The sequence below is a fragment of the Ambystoma mexicanum genome, chromosome 5p (assembly GCF_040938575.1).
Source record: "Ambystoma mexicanum isolate Mex_15411 chromosome 5p, UKY_AmexF1_1, whole genome shotgun sequence".
Taxonomy (NCBI): Eukaryota; Metazoa; Chordata; class Amphibia; order Caudata; family Ambystomatidae; genus Ambystoma; species Ambystoma mexicanum.
This window is the reverse complement of record NC_090930.1, coordinates 1026569738-1026589278: the sequence shown is the minus strand read 5'-3', so window position 1 is coordinate 1026589278 and position 19541 is coordinate 1026569738. Positions and strand designations below refer to the sequence as shown.

Sequence of the window (19541 nt, the reverse complement as noted above, 5' to 3'; positions counted from 1 at the left end):
CCTGCTGGGCATGATGTCCTCGTGCATCTACCTCCTGCGCCTGTGCAGGCTTAGGATGCATCCACTGTAGGAGTTCCTCGACACCCGTTGGATGCAAGCGGCGGGCAGCTTCGAAGACAGGATCTCACTCAACGAGACCTTCCGCCAAGCGATCCGGTGGTGGGGCACCCGCGCGCATATGGCGGCGGGCATGGACTTCCAGACCCCGGCACATCAGGAAACAGTGACGACAGACGCCTCCCTGGAGGGATGATCTGCACGCAAGAGGCCTGTGGCTCCCGGAGGAGAGGTCGCTACACATCAATGTCCTGGAGCTCAGAGCCGTGTTCTGGGCCCTCAGGTCATTCCTTCCGTCCCTCAAGGGCAAGGTGGTAAGCATCTTCACCGACAACGCCACCACAATGTTCTACATCCGGAAGCAGGGAGGCACCAGATCCCCATCCCTATCCAAGGAAGCCCAGGATCTGTGGCACTGGGCCGTCGCCCAAGGGATGTTTCTGGTACCCTTCCATCTGGCAGGAATAAAGAACACCATCGCCGACTCACTCAGCAGGGAGCTGCGCTCGTGCCACGAGTGGGAACTGTAGCAGGATCAAGTGGATCTCCTATTCCGAAGATGGGGCAATCCCTAGATCGACCTATTCGCGATGGCGACGAACGCCAAGTGCCGGAGATTCGCCAGCAGGTTTCCCCAGCCGGGGAGCATGGGCGACGCCTTCTCATTCCCCTGGGATGGCCTGTTCCTGTATGCGTTACCACCGTTGCTGCTGCGACTCATCAATCAACTCAGACGGTCCCAGTGCAGGATGATGCTTGTCGCACCGGCGTGGCTGAGGCAGATCTGGTTCCCAGACCTTCTGGACATGTCAGCATCCCCCCCAGTCACACTGCCGATGGACGCAGATATTCTCGCCAGAGAAGGAAGCGCCATCCTCCACCACAACCCGGGGTCGCTGAACTTGCAGGCCTGGCTCCTGCAGCACTAGAGTTTGGAGGGTACGATATCCCGGCGGACTGCAAGGAGGTGCTTGCAAAGGCCACGGCGTCCTCGACCCTCAAGTGCTATGGATACAAATGGAAGAGGTTCTCTGTATGGTGCCGTGCACAGAAGATTAACCCTCTGCGGATTACAGCCCCTCAAGTGCTGCCGTACCTACTGTCGCTGGTCAAGGCGGGGCTAGCTCATGCCTCCATCAAAATCCATCTAGTAGCGATTTCCCGCTACACCAGGACTCCGGGGAGATCATCTCTGTGTTCCCATTGCCTGGTGAAGGAGTTCATGAAAGGACTGTTCCAGTCATTCACTCCAGTGAAGGCTCCGGACCCAGCATGGGAGCTCAACGTGGTGCTGAGCAAGCTCATGGGAGCGCCATTCGAGCCGCTGCATCGTGGAAGACAGCGTTTCTTGTGGCCATCACCTCTGCACGACGAGTAGGAGAGAACCAGGCCCGTCCTGTAAACCTCCATACCTGACATTCCACGAGACGAGGGTAGTGCTGAGGACGCACCCCTGCTTCATGCCCAAGGTGCCGTTGGACTTCCATCTCAATGAGCCCTTGGTGTTACCTGTTTTCTTCCCTTCGCCTTTGTCGCTGGCCGAGAGGACTTTGCACTCGCTGGATGTGGCTAGAGCGCTGAAGTTCTACGTGGACTGCACGAAGACCCTTAGGTCTTCACAGCTATTTGTGAACTTTGGACCTGTGAACCAAAGGAAGGCCCCCTCGAAGGCTTTCATTTCCAGATGGCTCTCCGGCTGCATCATGCACAGTCACTGGTTGGCAAACCAACCGTTGCCCGGCTGTCCGAGAGCCCATTCAACCAGAGCGATCGCTGCTACCACGGCGTTCCTGACTGGTGTGCCCTTGCTGGACATCTGCAGGGCTGCTACGTGGAGGTTGACGCACACCTTCACAAGATTCTACTGCGTCGACCGGGATTCCAGGGAGGTGTCCAGAGTCGGCCAGGCAGTGCTGCACAACCTGTTCGCCTGAAGGTGGGCCTGGTGAGGAGGTAAGAGATGTTTAATGTTGAGTTGATGAAATGCTTAATGTTGAGCCTTGCCACCTCCCGTGGTTGTGCATATGTGTACTGCTATGTATTCTTGTATTCATGAGCATGTGAATCCATGCCAGACCCCAAGCTGGAGAAGGAACAAGTTACTTACCTGTAACTGTTGTTCTCCAGCATGGGTCTGCCATGGATTCACATGCAAACCCTCCCTCCTACCCCTCTGCGGCTCTTCTCTTGGTCCTACTGCCACTTTACGTGCTACCAATTCTGAAGATGGCTGCCAGAGGAGGGGCTTAGGTTGAGAGCAGTCATTGGCTGGGGGCAGTATGACCCAGAGACCAGTGATTGGTTATTAGGAGAAAGACAGTTCAGAAACGAAACTGAAACTGATTTTTCTTTACCGAGGAGTCCCAGCCTGACGACGGGGAATATTCATGGGCATGTGAATCCATGCCAGACCCATGCTGGAGAACAACAGTTACAGGTAGGTAACTTGTTCCTTCTGCAATCTGCTCCGTTATGTGGGCTGCTTGTTGCTTCCCACTTTCTCAGCATCATCATCCGCTCCGCTCGACATTAGTATTAAGATACAGGCTCCTGTTCATATTTTCAGCTCCCTCGCTGTGCTGCCTTTCCTCCGGTCCGCTTATTCTATCCCCACAGCAGAGTCATGCTTCTCGTGGCCTCATGTAGCAATCATTTCTCCCCTCCAGCCCCTCTTTTAATATAACTGATTCCGCTGTTGCTGGGCCTACCAGGGATAACAGGGCTGCAGCAGCTGTGCACAGCGCTTCAGCGAGGGGTTACACAATCATTTCGATGTCACAGAGCTCATCCGTCGGTCCGCCCCCCACCTTGGTTAGGCTCTGACTTTCGTATTGTACGTAGATACGTCAGGCGACTTTCAAACGCCACCTTTTCTGCAGGGGTTGCTCTCCCTACGTTCCGGTGCACATAGCTTTCCTTGGAGTGTGTGATAAACTCCCATGAAGGTAAAGGGGCTCAGAGACGACGCGGGTGCTGGAGCTCACTGAGAGAGCATGTGCCTCGGTCCTCAGCTAGCCACGCCCCACCAACCCTCCCAAAAGCCTTCTTAAAGACCTCCAGGGGCTGTCCAAGCCTCCAGGAGAGCAGCATGGAAACAGCATTTTGCTGTATAGTGTGCCTTATAAATGTTCAATAAATAAAAATAAAATAGCACAGATAGAGATTGGCCAAGGAGATCAAGTGGCGTAGAGGGCTGCTGGGAGGAACTCCACAACAGGAAATGCTGAACCATAAAAAGCCAGCAGGGTAAATTGTGCCTCTGCTCCATATCCGTGATCAGTGTGACCCCTGGGTTGGTCTCCATTAATATCAGATAAGGGATCAATGCCGGTTACCTTTGTCTAGTCCTTTAGCGTCTCACCTGTCTCAGTATTTGGTCTCCACCTTTACCCTTATGCTGAGTACAACCGTCTCTTCACCATGCCCAACCGATGACGATGTTACATGATTTTTGTTAAGAGTAATCTGCTGGTACCAATCCCAAGGGCTTTCACTACTCCCTGGAAATCCCTTATTGCATTCTAGAACACACTTTATTCTGGTAACTTTGTGTTATCCAGTGTTATTGTCTGCCTTTGCTTTCTTTATGTGTCTCACTGCTTACAGCCAGTCCCTGCCCGTGCACATGCTGCGACTACCCGTCTCCACAAACATCAGCCTTGCATGCACCCTGTTTCACTTTTATGCAAAGTGTTACCTCCCGAATTGCCACAAATCGACAGTGTGTACCCACACATATCTATTGCCCTGTGCTCTCCTCACAGGCTCTTGACACATATAATGTCAATAACAACAATGCATCAGGGAATGAAACAGTTGGTGTGATTCTGGGACTTTCTCAGTAATGTTTAGATGCAAAAAGTATTTCTTTTAATCCAAAAATGCCTGGTAGTTTCAGTAACACTCCCAATGTCATTTGTGTGATGATAGCCTTCCTACAGGCCTAAATCAATGGAATGAGTTAAAGATTTATTTTACAATAGCTGTTCCTTTCTCAAATCTGGGCATAGTACAGAGAAACATCTTACACTAGTGCCAAGTCCACACCACACCTAGGAGATAGTTGTTTGTGAATCCAATACAACAATGGTTGGGAAAATGCAACCCTTTTCCTGCTCTAGTGGGGCTAACAATCCCAGAAAATTAGTGTTTGCTGTTTGGAACAGATGGCGAATGTTCCCATCAGTCTTTTTTCATAGCCTTTTGTCGTGTGTGGCCGAGAACACCTAGAAGCACAATTGTGAAGCTCAGGGAGGAAGGAAGCAAATGTTAACCAGATTCCTAGACATGCTGGAGTGGAAAAAGAAGGTTTGGCCCATACATCTGATCAAATATGACCAAAGCCACTTGTTTAGAAAGTGTTCCCATTTGGGAGGCAGGGATGGCAAAGGGCCAGCGACGTGGGCAAAGTGAATAATAGCCACTAAACAGGTACGCTATATAGCAGGATGACGTAATTAGACCCGTGGCAAAAAGCATGCAGTCCAGTCCTGTTCACTGTTGGCAAGACACAGAGTTTTGGCAGATTCTGGGACAGTTTCCTCTACAGGATCCCATTTTGCAGACCTCCCTGGGGTAGGGTCAGAACCTCTAGTAGCCTTGACTGTTGTCCACATTTCCCATTTTGATTTCAGGGAAAAGGACTGGGCAACAAGTTAGAACACTGATCTCAGAAGAACTCTGTTCAGGGTTTTTCTGACAAGGAGCAGAAAGTAAAACTGATGGTTTGATATGGCTGCAGTCTATCATCTCAAGCTGACAGACTGACGGGCCTTAAATTGGAAGGGTACAATGAGGACACTCATGGGAATTTTTTACAAAAAACAAAACAAAAACGAACAGTGAATTTACCATTTACTGGGTTAGCAAAATTAGCTTTTTGGTTATTGATTTCTGATGATGGAGAATCATTGCTTATGAATGTTAATGAATAGCCAATTAGTGGTGAAGGGCAGATTCCAGTATGGCCACTGATCACAGTAAAAGTTGATTTCGCTACACCAATTTTCACAGTAAGATCGTTTCCAGCAATCCCAGTATGGACGGCAGTGGCACACTGCATCCACAGTTAGTACAGGAGTGCCAGATGTCATCAATACCAGTTCGTAAAGCAGTACCCAATTCCGATATGCCATGTTCTTACAGTATGGCCAGATTCCTTCATGCCCATTTACCACAATAAGGCCAAATTTGCATGTTGCCGGTTATCAGAGTAATGGCAAAACTGTACCAAGCACAGGAAGGCTCCATTCTATGGGTCTAGTAGCATAGTTGGATAGGTAGGGAAGGTTATTGTACGGCCAGTAGCACACAAGGACAATATACCTATTTGTAATCCTAGTTCTCAATCAGGGGTATCTTTATTAATGATAATGATTTCTTAGTTATATAGTGCTTTTTCTAAAGTGCTTTACATAGAACATTTACATACAATTATCACCCAAGCGAAGTTGCCTCTCATTTATAAACCATAGGAGGACGAAAGGCTGAGTTGGCTGTGCAGGGATTTGAACCTGTGACCTACAGATCACAGCAGCAAGCACTCAACCCACTGAGCTATCTTGCTGGAATCAGAAAACAATGAATCCCTCTGTCTGTTCTTTACATTTTTTGCCAACAATACCCTTTAAATGTCCATCTCAGTGATTTTGTTTTACTGTTCTGCAATAAATAAAACCGCTGTCCATTTTGCAAGCAGGTACAATGGAAATTTATAGTGAACTATATAAAGATGTTCTAATAAGAATTACGTATCTGCAGTATCAAGTTAATAAACTCTATACTTACTGCCATTGTTCCTTAATCTTCAGCTTCACGGAGGGATCTTCATTGCTAAAAAAAGTGACTGAATGTTATTAACCATAGATACAGGCACGTTTTTATGTGGCAAGAAAATAACATTAAACACGTTTCATTACAAACGTGCTGCTTCCTCTTACAACATAAGACAATCTACAACCAATATGGACTAATACCTGAAGGATGAGACTTTATCATGAAATAGTTTGAGAAACAATAATAGAAGTATGTAACAATGAATTTTGTGAATTTGTTTTGTCATGAATTCTGAGACTGCTACAGGTTTATGAGCAGGCTCCACACTTACTGCCTTTTTCCTTAATCTCGAAAGTGTGACTATGGTCTCTATAATGCATGATATCCGCCAAGCAATGATATATACCTTTTTAAATGCACATACAAGAGAAGACTGCAGCAAAACAAATAGGCTGCAGGTTTTCATAAATACAGAATGCAATCCTATGCAAGAGTATTTGAAACGACCTCGTCGACTTTCAGGAATATCTCAAAGCACAGTGTTGAAGTTTGCAAACCAAGATGCATCCTGTATCCTCACAAAAAAGTGAAGTATGTGATACAGATTTATCTAAAAACCAAACTGATACTAACAAACAGGATGCTGTCCTTTTCATAGACCAATATAATATGGAAAAATGCCGTTTAAAGGGGATTCTATGACAAGACCGGAGGTGAGCATTATGCTTTTCTTCTTTATTACTGCTCAACACAGCACTTCAAAACTATGTATATATTTTTTTAAACAGTTAAATAAAAATACAAGACTAACACACTTTTTATCCAACGTGCATCACTTAAATCAGTCCCAGGAGTGTTCCCACTACATTTCCCATGAGGCCTCTGGTGCCCTGTAGTCCTAGCCTCAGTCTCAACCACCAATAGGACTCCTTTCCCTAGTATAAATCCTCCCTTGACCAGGTGCTTTCCTCTTCTTTTTTGCTTCATACACAGCTAAGTAGACCTTATCAATTAATGCCATTGTTGTCATGCGTTTTACTTTTATTGGGATTACTGGTCTATGGGATAACCATATGGTTTTCATGCGTGCATCTTAAACATTAAGTAGGTGTGTCGTGCGCACGCGTATTAATAATTATTTGAGTTTTCATTTGCAACAGCGGTTTTCCTGTTTCAACGGTCGGAACTCCGCGAGGAAGCGTATTTCGGCTCAGGAGTCACTGCGCCCACAGTATATACTCCACAGCGCAGCATTTTAAAGCCACTCACAGAAGCACATTAAAAGGAAAGAGAAGCGTTTAATAAATAAAAAAAAATATACATATACATATTGTCAGTGGCTTTACAGGTGAGAGAGCTCTGCTCCTCAGAGGCTTACTAAGCCCAGTAAGACTCTTTAGCTACAACAGCAAACCATACTCCTGTGAGCACTGCTCCAGAAGCCAGAATCATGGCAAGTGATAAAGGCAAGGAATACTGGGAGGAGTATGAAGATCAGGTGGAAGAAATGCAAGAGGAGGAGATAGACCTATCACTTAGCTTCAAGAAAGTGTTAGGCAACTCGCTGGTTAGAGCAATAGCGCAGGGTGTACAACCCCTACAAGAACGGCTCCAAGTACTGGAGAATTTGCTGGGCACTAAAGCTGACTGTCAGGAAGATCCAGGTGAGGGTACCTCCTCAAGACCTCTATGGGGGTGTAAGGTGGGCCGGAAAAGGAAGCACTCTTCTACCCCCCCTGGCTCTGTCAGGGGACTAAGAGAAAAGCCCCAAGAGGCAGCTGATGCTTTCTACAGATTGAAAGAAGCCTTTCTGGCTAAATCAGCAGTGCCCTGCCTGTCACTCCCAGCCCCAGGGACAGATGATGTGGGGGAAGAGCGCTCATCATCAGAAGAGTACGAGCAAGAGGGGGAAGACTATTAGAGCAATTTGGGCAAAGAGAAACCTCTGGAAGAACCCAAACCTGACACAAATAAAGCCAGCGCAGCTGAGGCTTCCCCAGATGAGGACATATCGGACATGCTCGGGCCTGATACGATCAGACACCCCCGGTCCACCGAATGGACCCCTTCACCAAGAGTAGCTATTTTTATGGCTCAAAAAATAAGGAAGCCGTTAGAAAAAGAGACAAGGTTCTGGCTCAGATCCGAGTGCCCCAGACCAGAGCTTAACGGAAAGTCTCTGAGACTCCGGAGTTAGACCCGAAAATGCTTACATTTGTCACCAAGGCAAATAAAGGTGTTAGAAAAGGAATGGACCGCGCATGGCGATCCTGCCAGGATAAGATGCTGGACCTAACAGGGCCCATTGCGAAGATTATGGACCTCACGGAAAGAGCCAAGGATACTGGAGAGCCAGTAGACCCTTTCATTCTTGCAGGATGGGCTCAGCGAGCCGTATGTCTTTTAGGTAACGCAAACTCAGCGATATCAGCAGAGAGGAGGTGTTCTATGTTGCTAAAAATAGATAACAAGCTGAGTGATTTTGCATCGTATGAAGCAGGAGAAGGGGCTCAAGGATTGCTCTTCGGAGACACGTTCGTGAAAGAGATGAGCAGGTTCATGGGAACCTATACAGCCCTCGAAAAAGCACAAGCTTCAATCAGGAAAGTTTTCCCTGCATGGGTTTTCACCGGGGCCGGTCGATATAGAGGCCGATCGACCGGCCACTTTAACTCTAACCGAAGGCCAGTCGCGTCAGCAAGACGCCTTCTTTCCGAATAGAGGCAGAAGCTTCAGAGAGAGAAGAGGAAGAGGCTTCTTCAAGCACCAGAATAACAACTCAGGTGAGAGAACGCAAAGCAGTTTACCCGCCAGTAGGGGGCAGAACCGCACTTTTTATGCACAATTGGCGAAAGCTTTCAGCAGACGCATGGGTACTGCAAGCAGCGCAAGGCTACCGACTAGATTTTATACGTTTCCCCATACAGAGAAATCTCCCACCGAGCTTACATTGCTCAGAAACAAATGCAGTCTTACTAGACAAGGAGTTACAAGCGCTAGGGCAGAAGCAAGCCATAGAGAGAGCGCATTCTCGTTCAACAGGTTTCTAGAGCAACATGTTTTTAGTGCACAGGAAAGGCAAGGTTGGAACGGTCATAAACCTAAAAGAACTGAACAGCTGGCTAGTGTACAGGCATTTCAAAAGGGAGGGTGTCCATCTACTAGCGGATCTTCTCAGGAAAGGGGACTGGTTGGCACGGTTAGATCTGAAAGACGCCTACTTCACAGTTCCCATAGCCCAACAAGACCGCTGATTTCTCCAGTTTATCTGGAGGGAGCAAAGATGGCAATTCAAGACCATGCCTTTTGGGCTAGCTTCAGCCCCATGGGCGTTCACGAAACTAATGAGGCCGCTCCCGGCCGTTCTCAGAGACGAAGGCATCAGAATGATAATCTATTTAGACAACATTCTTTTTATGTCAGAGGACAAGGAAAGGCTAGTAACACAAGTTCAATGGGTGAGAGCTCACATTGCAGAGCTGGGTTACCTGATCAATACAGAGAAGTCAGACTTGGAGCCAAGCAAGAGAATAGAGATCCTGGGTTTCGTTATAGACACGAGGAAAGCCACCATGGAACTTCCCAGTTCCAAGATCAGAGGGATAAGGAAAGATCTGAGGACAGCTCTGAAGAGGCCGGTTATATCGCTTCGGAATCTACCCAGGATAGTAGGCCTCCTAGCAGCCTCGATCCAAGCGATATTCCCAGGACCCTTACATTATCGAGCTCTTCAGAGACTCAAAATAAGATTCCTATAGAAGGGATGGAGGTATCATCACCTAGTTCCACTAGACGAGGACAGCAAGACAGAAATTCGCTGGTGGCTCAGCAATTTGAAAGCATGGAACGGAAGAGCCATATTCGGGGACATACCAGAGATAGTCAGAGTCAGACGCAAGCAGGTCAGTCTGGGGAGCAAGATGCGGGCTCATAGAGACAGGCGGGAAATGGTCCACGGAAGAGCTAGAGCTGCACATAAACTTCCTGGAACTACTGGCAGGATCATTTACAGTTAAGGCTTTTACCAAGGAGCAAGCGAGATGCAGCATCCTTCTTCGTATGGACAATATCTCAGCAGTGAGGTATATCAACAAATTAGGGGGGGCACGAAGTCCAAAATGTTAGCCGAGTTAGCCAAGGACTTCTGGCACGCATGTTTGGAGAGAGAGAGATAGCGGTGAAAGCAGAATATCTGCCGTGAGTGAAAAACGTAGTGGCAGACTGGAACTCCTGGTATTTAACAGACTCCAGCGACTGGAGGCTACACAAATCAGTCTTTGAGAAGCTGCAACGGAGATGGGGTCCTTTCGATACAGATCTGTTTGACTGGAGGCTGAACGCCCAGCTGCCAACATTTTTCAGCTGGAGACTGGACCCGGAAGTGCGGAGACAGATGGGTTTGTGCACAACTGGAAAGGCCCCATTCACTATGCCTTTCCCCCCTTCGCGATGCTGGCGAGGGCCCTAGCAAAGACTCGCAGGGAAGGAGCAGAGCTAGTGATAGTGACACCAAAATGGAAGTCGCAAGCTTGGTTTCCAGTTCTGATGGAACTTTCTATGGATTTCCGGCAGAGGATTGCACACAGAGCAGAACCTCATAGCGTGCAGAATTTCAGGCGTAGTTGTTGACTGCCAGGAATTTCAGAGCAAGCTACAGAGCTTATCAAGGTATCATGGGCTCCATCCACAATTTGGAGCTATGATTCCGCTTGGCAGGCCTGGTCCAGATGGTGCAGGGGGAGGAGTATTTCTCCACTTTCAGCACCTATAGAACAGATTCTGAATTTCCTAGCATCACTCACAGCTAGTGGAAAGGCTTTCAGGACAGTAGGAGTTTATAGATCAGCCATTTCAGCACGAGAGGATAGACGGGACACCGGTGGGAGAACACCCTGCAGTGGTTCGACTTCTGAAGGGACTAAAGGTTACTAGACCCCCATTGCCTAAGTATTCAACGCTTTGGGACGTCAATAGAGTTTTACAGTTATTTGAACAGTGGCCAGGGAATGACCTCTTATCGAACAGACAGCTGTCAGGAAAGTTAGCCACTTTACTTTGTTTAGTTTCCTGCAGGAGAGTATCAGACGTGAAGGCATTAGAGATTGATAGGAACATTTTCTATCCAGAAGGCATAGCGTTTAACTTGGCGCAGCGCACTAAGACTAATTCTAAAGTTATTAATTATCCATATTTTCCAGACAATAGCAAGCTCTGCGTAGCCCAGTGCATTAAATGTTATGAAGCAGCGACTGCAGCAGTGAGACCCCAGAATGTCACGCAGCTCCTTATTGCGCAAAGGAAGCCTTTCAGGACAGTGGCTACTATTGCGAGATGGGTGAAAGAAATTATGGAACAGGCGGGCATAGACATTTCTGTTTTTGGAGCTCATTCGGCCAGAGGATCCATGGCTTCAGGGGCTTTTGCAGCCGGAGTTCCACTGCAGGAGAGCTTGAGGGCAGCAGACTGGTCTAGTGACTCAGTTTTCAGAACCTTCTATTTTAAGCCTGCAGAAAATATTGCAGTAGTTCAGAGCTTTGAACAAGCATAATGCTCACCTCCTGTCTTGTCATAGAATGAAGATTGCCAAAGCACATAGCGCAGGAAGTCTATTAAAGACACAGAGGCAAGCATTATCCCTCCCTGAAGGAATGTCGCTGTGTTGAATATTTTGCTCTGTAAAGTTAATGTTATTTTTTAATCTGAGGTATAGGTAGCGAATTCCCCACCCTAACATATCGATTTTGTTTTGATTAAGGGGAAGAGCAGAAAAATTCAAGAGAATGACGCTAGATTGCATCCAGGAGAGTGCAGGATTCTTCACTACTTATAAAGACAGGAGAAGACGTGTCATTCGATGAGAAATAGACTTGTAAAACGAGAGCACCCAGTTTCATCAAAAAAGAAGAGGAAAGCACCTGGTCAAGGCAGGACTTATACTAGGGAAAGGAGTCTTATTGGTGGTTGAGACTGAGGCTAGGACTACAGGGCACCAGAGTCCTGATGGGAAACGTAGTGGGAACACTCCTGGGACTGATTTAAGTGATCCACGTTGGATATAAAGTTTGTTAGTGTTGTATTTTTATTTAACTGTTTAAAAAAAATGTATATATTTATAGTTTTGAAGTGCTGTTGTGAGCAGTAATAAAGAAGAAAAGCATAATGCTTGCACCCGTGTCTTTAATAGAATCAAGACTTCCTGCGCTATGCGCTTTGGAAATCTTCATTGTTGCACTCTAAGTCTTCTTAACATACCACACCACGCCATCCCATGTAAATACATGAAGAAATCCCAAACACGCCTCGGTGTGATGATCAAAGATATGCCCTGTCCCATGGTGGCAATGCCTTCATATTATTAAGGGAGGTTAGTAAGAACCACTGGTGAAGGCTGGTAGGGAGTGCAGGATCCAGAATCACCCAGTAGCATTAAAGAGAAAGCTAAGTTAGTGGGCATGAATTACGGCACTTAAAGGACTTTGTTTTACAGCTTTAGATCAAGAGCAGATAAGGGGAGCTGAAACTGTAGAGTGCAAAACTTCACTTTGAGCGCTCCGACCTACTTATGTGCAAACTCTGAACCCAACATGTGAGAGAGACAATAGAACGTCTTGGTCCGCTGAGCCACGTAGTAGGGTGGCAGGCAGGACGCGGTCCAGCGCAGAACAACGGATCAGATTCTCCAAAACAAATTGCAGCACACACAAGCAACATTAATGAAGGGAGGTCCTCTTATGTAGGCCCAGGCCCCTACATATGGTAATTGTATTGTCAGAGATGTTTTGGAATTTGCAGACAACAGAGATGTGATGCAGAAGGGTGGAAAAAAGGAGGATAGCGAAGAGGAGGCAAAATTAGGAAGAAGATAAAGAGTCTGCAGGAAGGTGACTGCGAGGAGGACAAGAGGCTGAGGGGAGAAGGAGGTTGGAGAGTGGAGCAGCGAAATAGGAAAAGAGGGGTTTTTGATAAAGTCGAGGGGCGACAGGGGAGGTAAGTGTCCCTCAGCAGACAGAAGAGAGAAGCAAAGTGGACAGATATCTCACAGAAGGAAGGGATGCAGTGTCCAGGAGGGCATGGAATAAAGAAAGAGGAGAAACAAACACAATACCAGCCTGAAAGAATGGAAGTGGGTGGGAGAGGAGGGACGGCAATTAGGCAGAACAAAGAGAAGGCAGAAAAAAACAGAGAGCGAGTAAAGAGAGTAAAGAGGAGAGGAGAGGAGAGGAAGAAGACACTCCCTTTGGGGCAGTCCCTGTTTTTCTCCTGTTGTACTCATACAGGCTACAGTCCTGCGAGATGTGTTTCCTTGACCGTGCCCAAGGGTCAAGACACCGAATTTCACTCCTGCTGAGCCTTTCTATGAGCATTCATGGTGAGGCATTGTAAAAGTAACTTGCTCAGAAGGCTAGCGTTTTCCCCGACATTGTGGGAAACCCTCTGACCATTCCGTGTATATCCCCAGTGGGAACCAAGCATGATTATTTTAGTTGTGATCCATGCCCTTTTCTGTTCACTGTATTTGTTGCTTGTCTGAAGTTATATCTTACCCTGTGCAGGAATCCTTTCCTTATTGTCTTGCATACCTTCTCCCATCCATCACACACCAATGCTGCTGTGGATCTAATCAAGGTCTTTTTTAAGGCACCAGCCACAAAAAGGAAGCAATAGGCCATGCCTCAAAGTAAGTCATAGGCTCCATCAACATAATTGCCTCCTTGTCCTTATGGTGTTAATAAAATGATTTTTGACAGATTACACATTTTTATTTATTTATTTGGATTTATAAAGTGCCCAGCGGCCCGAGGGCATTGTGGCGCTGTTACAGGATATTCACTTATGACATGGTACAGATAATTCATAGGCAGTGGTACAGGTAAAAACATGACAGCGTTCTAAGGTTACATAGGAACGGTATTAGAGGCAGTACATTTGGCAATAGACTAGTTGAAGAGATTCGTTTTTAGCACCTTCCTGAAGGTTGTGAGGGATTGTTCATGTATTAAGTTTTGTGGGAGCGCATTCCAAGCTTTTGGTGCTAGGACTTCAACGCTTGTGCCGCCAGCTTTGACTCTGTTGGAGGCTGGGAAGGAGAGCAAGTGAGCGTATTGGTCACATTTTGGTCTGTTTACCGGGACTTGGTGAATTCTTTCTGCTAGGTATGCCGGGGCTGTCTGGACAAGGCATCTGTGGGTTATAGTGAGGGCATTAAATGTAATGTGTTCCTTGATAGGGAGCCAGTGGGCGTCTTTTCTTCCCTGTGTGATGTGCTCTCTCCTCGGGATGCTGTGGGCGGCTCTATTTGAAGTCTGTTGATGTTATTTGCGGAAGTGCCTAGGATTAAGATGTTACAGTAGTTGAGTTTTGCGCCAATTGTAGCTCTCGCTATGTTAAGGCAGTTTTTTGGTGTTAGGTGAGGTTTTACTGCATTTATGATTTTAGTAGTAAGTGCGGCTGAGGATGTGATGGCATTTACTTGTCTGTCCATTGATAAGGTGGAATCTAAATAAACACCAAGAGTTTTCACTGCAGTGGTGGCTCTGATAATAGAGTTCTCAATGGTGTAAGAATTATCTTGACGTCTAGTTTTTTTAGGGATTCTTTTGGGCCTACCAGTAGTATTTCTGTCTTTTCCCCATTTAGACAGAGACCATTAGCTGCCATCCAGGCCTGGATGTGTGCATAGGTATTCTGGAGGGTGTCAAGATCTTGTTCATAGATTCCTGTTAGTGGGAGAAGAATTTGAGTATTGTCGGCATAGTTGGTGAAGGCCATGCCGAAATCTTCTAAGTCACTGAACAGAGGAAGGGTGAATAGGTTGTAGAGAGTGGGGGAGGTACAAGACCCTTGTGGCACTCCGCATTCAATGGGTGATGGCGAGGCTGAGGCCTGGTCGGAGAATACCCTCATGGCTCTGCCCTCTAGGAACAAGGTGATCCATGCAGTGGCTTCTTGTGAGAAGTGGGATCTTGTGGTCAACCAAGTGAAAGGCTGCCAATAGATCCAAGAGTAATAGGAGTGAGGTTTTGCCTTTGTCCATGGCTTCAAGAAGTTGGTTCTTGAGGTCTAATAAGGCTGATTCAGTACCGTGACGGGGGCGGAAGCCGGATTGCCTTTTTCCTACAATGTTATGAGTTTCCAGGTAGGGTTGGATCTGTAGGTAGGCAGCCTTGTCAAGAATTTTCAACAAAAATGGTACAGTTGTGATTGGACGGTAGTTGTTAGGGGAGTCAGGGTCGAGGGTAGGTTTCTTCAGAAGCGGTCGTACCCAGGCTTCCTTGAGGGCAAGCGGGACTGTGCTGTTGGAGAAAGAGGCGTTGATAAAGGTAGTGATAAAAGGGGCTAGGGCGGTGGCACAGTCTTTGAATATATTAGCTGGGCATGTGTCCACTTTATATAGAGATGGTTTGGTCTGTTTCATGATCTTTAGGATTTCAGGGATGGTGACTTGTCTGAATGCAAACGGTGTGGGTTTGTTTGCGCCCTGCGGGGTGTCTGGAGTTTGTGATATTGCCGGAGGTTTTGTAGTGGGTGGTGGTGCTTTGGGCAGTTTGTCAAATTGGAACTTGATTTTGGTCTGAAGTGTTTTGATTTTGTTTAGCATGGCGTGCTGGATGTTGTTACACCATATTTCGTCTTTCTCGGTGGGTTGTGTGGAGGTGGGGGGAATTATCAGTTCGTTATAGATGGCAAATAGTTCTTTTGATTGGGAGTTTGCTTTGTCAATTCTGGAGTTGTAGGTGGCGGCTTTGGCTTTGGTGATCGCCAGTGTGTATTGTTTGGCAACTGTGAGGTACGTGTCTCTAGTGGTGGTGGAGGGGTTTGTTTGCCAGGATTTGAATGCTGCTTTTTTTGCTGTTCGAGCATCTTTGAGTTCCTGTGTGAACCATGAGTTGGCATGAAGTGTATGTTTGGCTTTTTTTAATTCTAGTGGGGCTACTGCGTCTAGAACCTCTTTCAGAGTGGTGTTGTAAATCTCTACCAGCTCTTTGGGGTTATTAGATGTGGGATGGGCGAGCGCTGAGGCTTCAAGCCGAGGGAGGATTCTTTCGGTGGTGAGTAGTTTTTTGGATCTAGCTAGGGTGGGTGTTGCGGATGTGTTGGGGTTCCCTCCTGTTTTTGAGGGTATGAAGAAGTGCAGTAGTTGGTGGTCAGTCCATGGGTGTGGGGTGTTGGAGCTAATGTCTACTGCGCAGTTGTGGTCTGCAATCCAGTCTAGTATGCGACCTTTGGTGTGGGTAGGGTTGTTAATTTGTTGTGTAAAGCCTAAGTCTTGGATTGCTTTGGCAAGGGCTTTGACTTTTTTGTCTTTAGGGTTTTTGAATCCTAAGTTGAGGTCACCCAAGAGGATGGCTCTAGTGCTGGTTTTTAGGTTGTCCCCTAAGATATGGATGAGGTTAGATTGGAATTCATGGGTTGGGCCTGGAGGTCGGTAGACCTTGTGTAATGTTATGGTGTCCTTTGGTGTAGGAGATATTTTTACTGAGAGCATGTCAAAGTTGTCAGGCTCAGGGGTTTTTAGTTGCCTGGCATTAAGATACTCCTTATGAATTAGGGTGTCCCCTCCCTCTTTCCAAGAGGTTCTGTCTTGGCTAAGGTTGATGTAGCTTGGTGGTAGGGTTTTGCAGAAGGCTGGGCCGGAGGCTTCATGTAACCAGGTCTCTGTGATGGCTATAATGTCTAGATTTAGGTCGACGATAAGGTTGTGGATCTCTATGGTATGTGCAGGCATGGAGCGTGCATTGATGTGTTTGCACAGTGGAGTTGTGTTCTCTGGTTGTTCTCTGGTTTGGCTTTAGTCTGAAAGCTCGTAGTGGAGGCAGGATTGTTAGGGGTGTTGGCGTGTGGCTGGGTGTTGGTGCTGTAAGGTGTACGAGTGGTTTGGCCCGGTGAGCACTAGGTTTGGTTAAGAGGCGGGTAGATCGAGAGCCTAGCCTATGGTTTCTCTGGTGTAGGGAGGGAGGGAGAAAGTTAGGTTGTGTGTGGTGGTGTGGGATGGGTTTGGTAGTGATGCAGTGTAGCTTGGGGGTAGTGCAGATTAGTGAGCGTATGGGTAGAGGTGGGAGAAAGTGTGTGGGTGGAAAGTTGTGGGAGAGTGTCAGACATTTTCAGGCGCTGTGCTACTAAGTGGGTTTGGGGGATTGAGGTAGTTCCTGTGCGTTGTGTATTTAAAGGCTCGCCGCTTTTAAAGAGAGAGGCACAGAGTGCACCAGCTAGCAGCAGCCCTAGGTGCAGTGCACCTTTCAGGGTGAGCTACGGGTAGCTATGAGAGGTGAACAGTAGTGAGCAGGAACAGAAGTGGATAAGGACCACGTTCAAGGTGAGCAATGTGTCTAATAGGGTGAGCACAAATGTGGGCATAACACGTAGGCATATATTAGGCGCTACAGTAGGCTAGGTACACACAGCAGGGCCAGTAAGAATATTAGGCATTACAGTAGGCTAGGTACACACAACAGGGCCAGTAAGCATATTAGGCAAAGCAGTAGGCTAGGTACACACCACAGGGCCAGTAAGCATATTAGCATTACAGTAGGCTAGGTACACACAGCAGGGCCAGTAAGTATATTAGGCATTACAGTAGGCTAGGTACACACAACAAATGTGGGCATAACACGTAGGCATATATTAGGCACTACAGTAGGCTAGGTACAAACAGCAGGGCCAGTAAGCATATTAGGCATTACAGTAGGCTAGGTTCATACAACAGGGCCAGTAAGCATATTAGGTATGACAGTGGGCTAGGTACACATAACCTGGGAAGTATGCACGTTAGGAGTGGTAGCATGTATTAGGCACTACAAAGGGCTAGGAGCTCACAACAGGGCTAGTATGCACGTGAAGGATTGGGCACATGTGCAGGGCATGCAAGGAGGCCGGTATAGCCTATTATGCTATTTATGGTGTCTCACTCTGACCGGGCCCAAAGAAACACATTTATCAACGCCATGCTTTGAGGAGTTCTAGCCACCACATGAAATGCATCTGTCAAGAAAAGATGACATTTTATACTCATGAATGAGGATAAAACATCTGTGGAGAAAAAAAACAAATTCTCCTCAATGCCACTAAAAACACTTAAACAGCAGATGACTAAAACTGTCAAATAAAGTAAAACATTGAATAAAACACCTGAAGAAGAGCTTTAAAGCAGAGAGAGTGTGCCAAGATCCTGAATGCACAGGTTACAAAAAGAACAATGTTCCAACTGCCAGGAGACGACACAATGGGTGTCTGTAGTACCCAGACACCTTAAAGGGGTAGCAAATTCACTTATTTTTACAGCCTATCTGCTTTATTATATCGCTTTGTTCTTAAAACCTACATATGGGGCATTTGGTTGCATGAATATAGCACATATTCACTTTGTGGAGGCTGTGGTAAACCAGCAGAAGGACTCGGATGATTAGAGTTAATTTGCAAGATGTTTTTATTAAAATAAAAGAGTCATAATGCTTAACTAGCCCGATTGCTATGAGGGAAGTTCGCTTCCTAACAAAACAAAAGCTACAGCTGTGTTTTAAAGTCCAAAATATAGTTCTTTGGTCCAAATCCTATCAAACTAACTGGCTTTGCCATGTTAGAAAAACATAACTAAAAGGGAAATGGGAGGCTTTGTACAATAACCTCAACAGGACGTCTGCCTGGCCCATTTCATATTTAGTGTGTTCTTGGGTTTAAAGGTTTTTATTTTTTTCACCACAGGATATTCTTCCCAGTCTTTATAACAAGTTGGGGTTTCACTTTCTCGCTGTTAACAAAGAAAACTGTCTCTTGTTGTGAACATATCCATTCCTTCAGAATTTGTGGTAAACAAACAAAAAACAATTCCTCCTTCAAGGTGTTGGGTTTTCCCCAAAGTCCTGTGATCCTCATACAGGTTATTTTCTTTTATCCAAGTTGTTTCAAATAGGGCGGCTGTCTATCCTGTCCTATCAGAGTCTGTACTCTCGGTTGCTTTCTCAGCCTTAATTCAATGTCTTCATATCTCTTTCTCAATCCCCCTTTCATAGGGTAGTTGCACACTCTGGTTTACCAGGCTTCTGTAACGTTGATAGTTTCCCCAGCCATTATTTATAGTATTCGTGCTTTTATCATTCCCCCTTTCATAGGGTATTTGCACACTCCGGTTTCTCAGGCTCCCGGAAACCACTACAGCTTGTTCCTGGTCACGCCACCAGTTGAGACGTGGTTATTTCCTTCTCTGCTCCCTCTCCGACCTCAGTTCCTCGGTCGGTTATAATGCCAACACTCAGGTGTTCGGCTCGCTGCTAGCTCGCCCTCCTCCCTGCCACTATGGCCTAGCGTGGCAACGCCTCTCCAGGATATCAACGATGCAGAGGATCGCCTCTGCGTAGTGGTTCCCCTTTCTCTTTAGGAGTTTCCTCTATTATACACATCACATGAATAAACAGAACTGTGTCCCTCCTTGCCAACTATGGCATTCAGGCTGTGTTCAACATTGCCTGTAGCCAATAAATGATAAGAAGGTTCTTTGTGGAACATAGTCGTTAAAGTCTTTTCCACATCCATATATGTAGACACAGTGGTTTGGACTAGGAGTTCCACTCTGGAATGCGATGCCTTGTCCCCAAGGGGGAAGTCACACCCAGTGAGGTCCCACTTGTCCAGACCCCTAGGGAGGGTCTTGCATAGAGGGCTCACCTCCATAGCCTCAAAGGGGGTGGTTCCCCTCTGGGGTGAAGGGACGTATT

At 46.7% G+C, this 19541-nt stretch overlaps 1 protein-coding gene across 6 annotated transcripts in view; it reads right to left on the bottom strand.

The window, feature by feature from the left end:
* The window catches only part of ACD (ACD shelterin complex subunit and telomerase recruitment factor), a 1158043-nt gene that overhangs the window by 672148 nt on the left and 466354 nt on the right, over window positions 1–19541 (bottom strand). For all 6 annotated transcript variants that reach the window (XM_069613510.1, XM_069613508.1, XM_069613512.1 and 3 more), the window contains one exon: window positions 5845–5889. In XM_069613510.1, the coding sequence (XP_069469611.1) occupies window positions 5845–5889 (45 nt within the window). The remainder of the gene's footprint in view (window positions 1–5844; window positions 5890–19541) is intronic.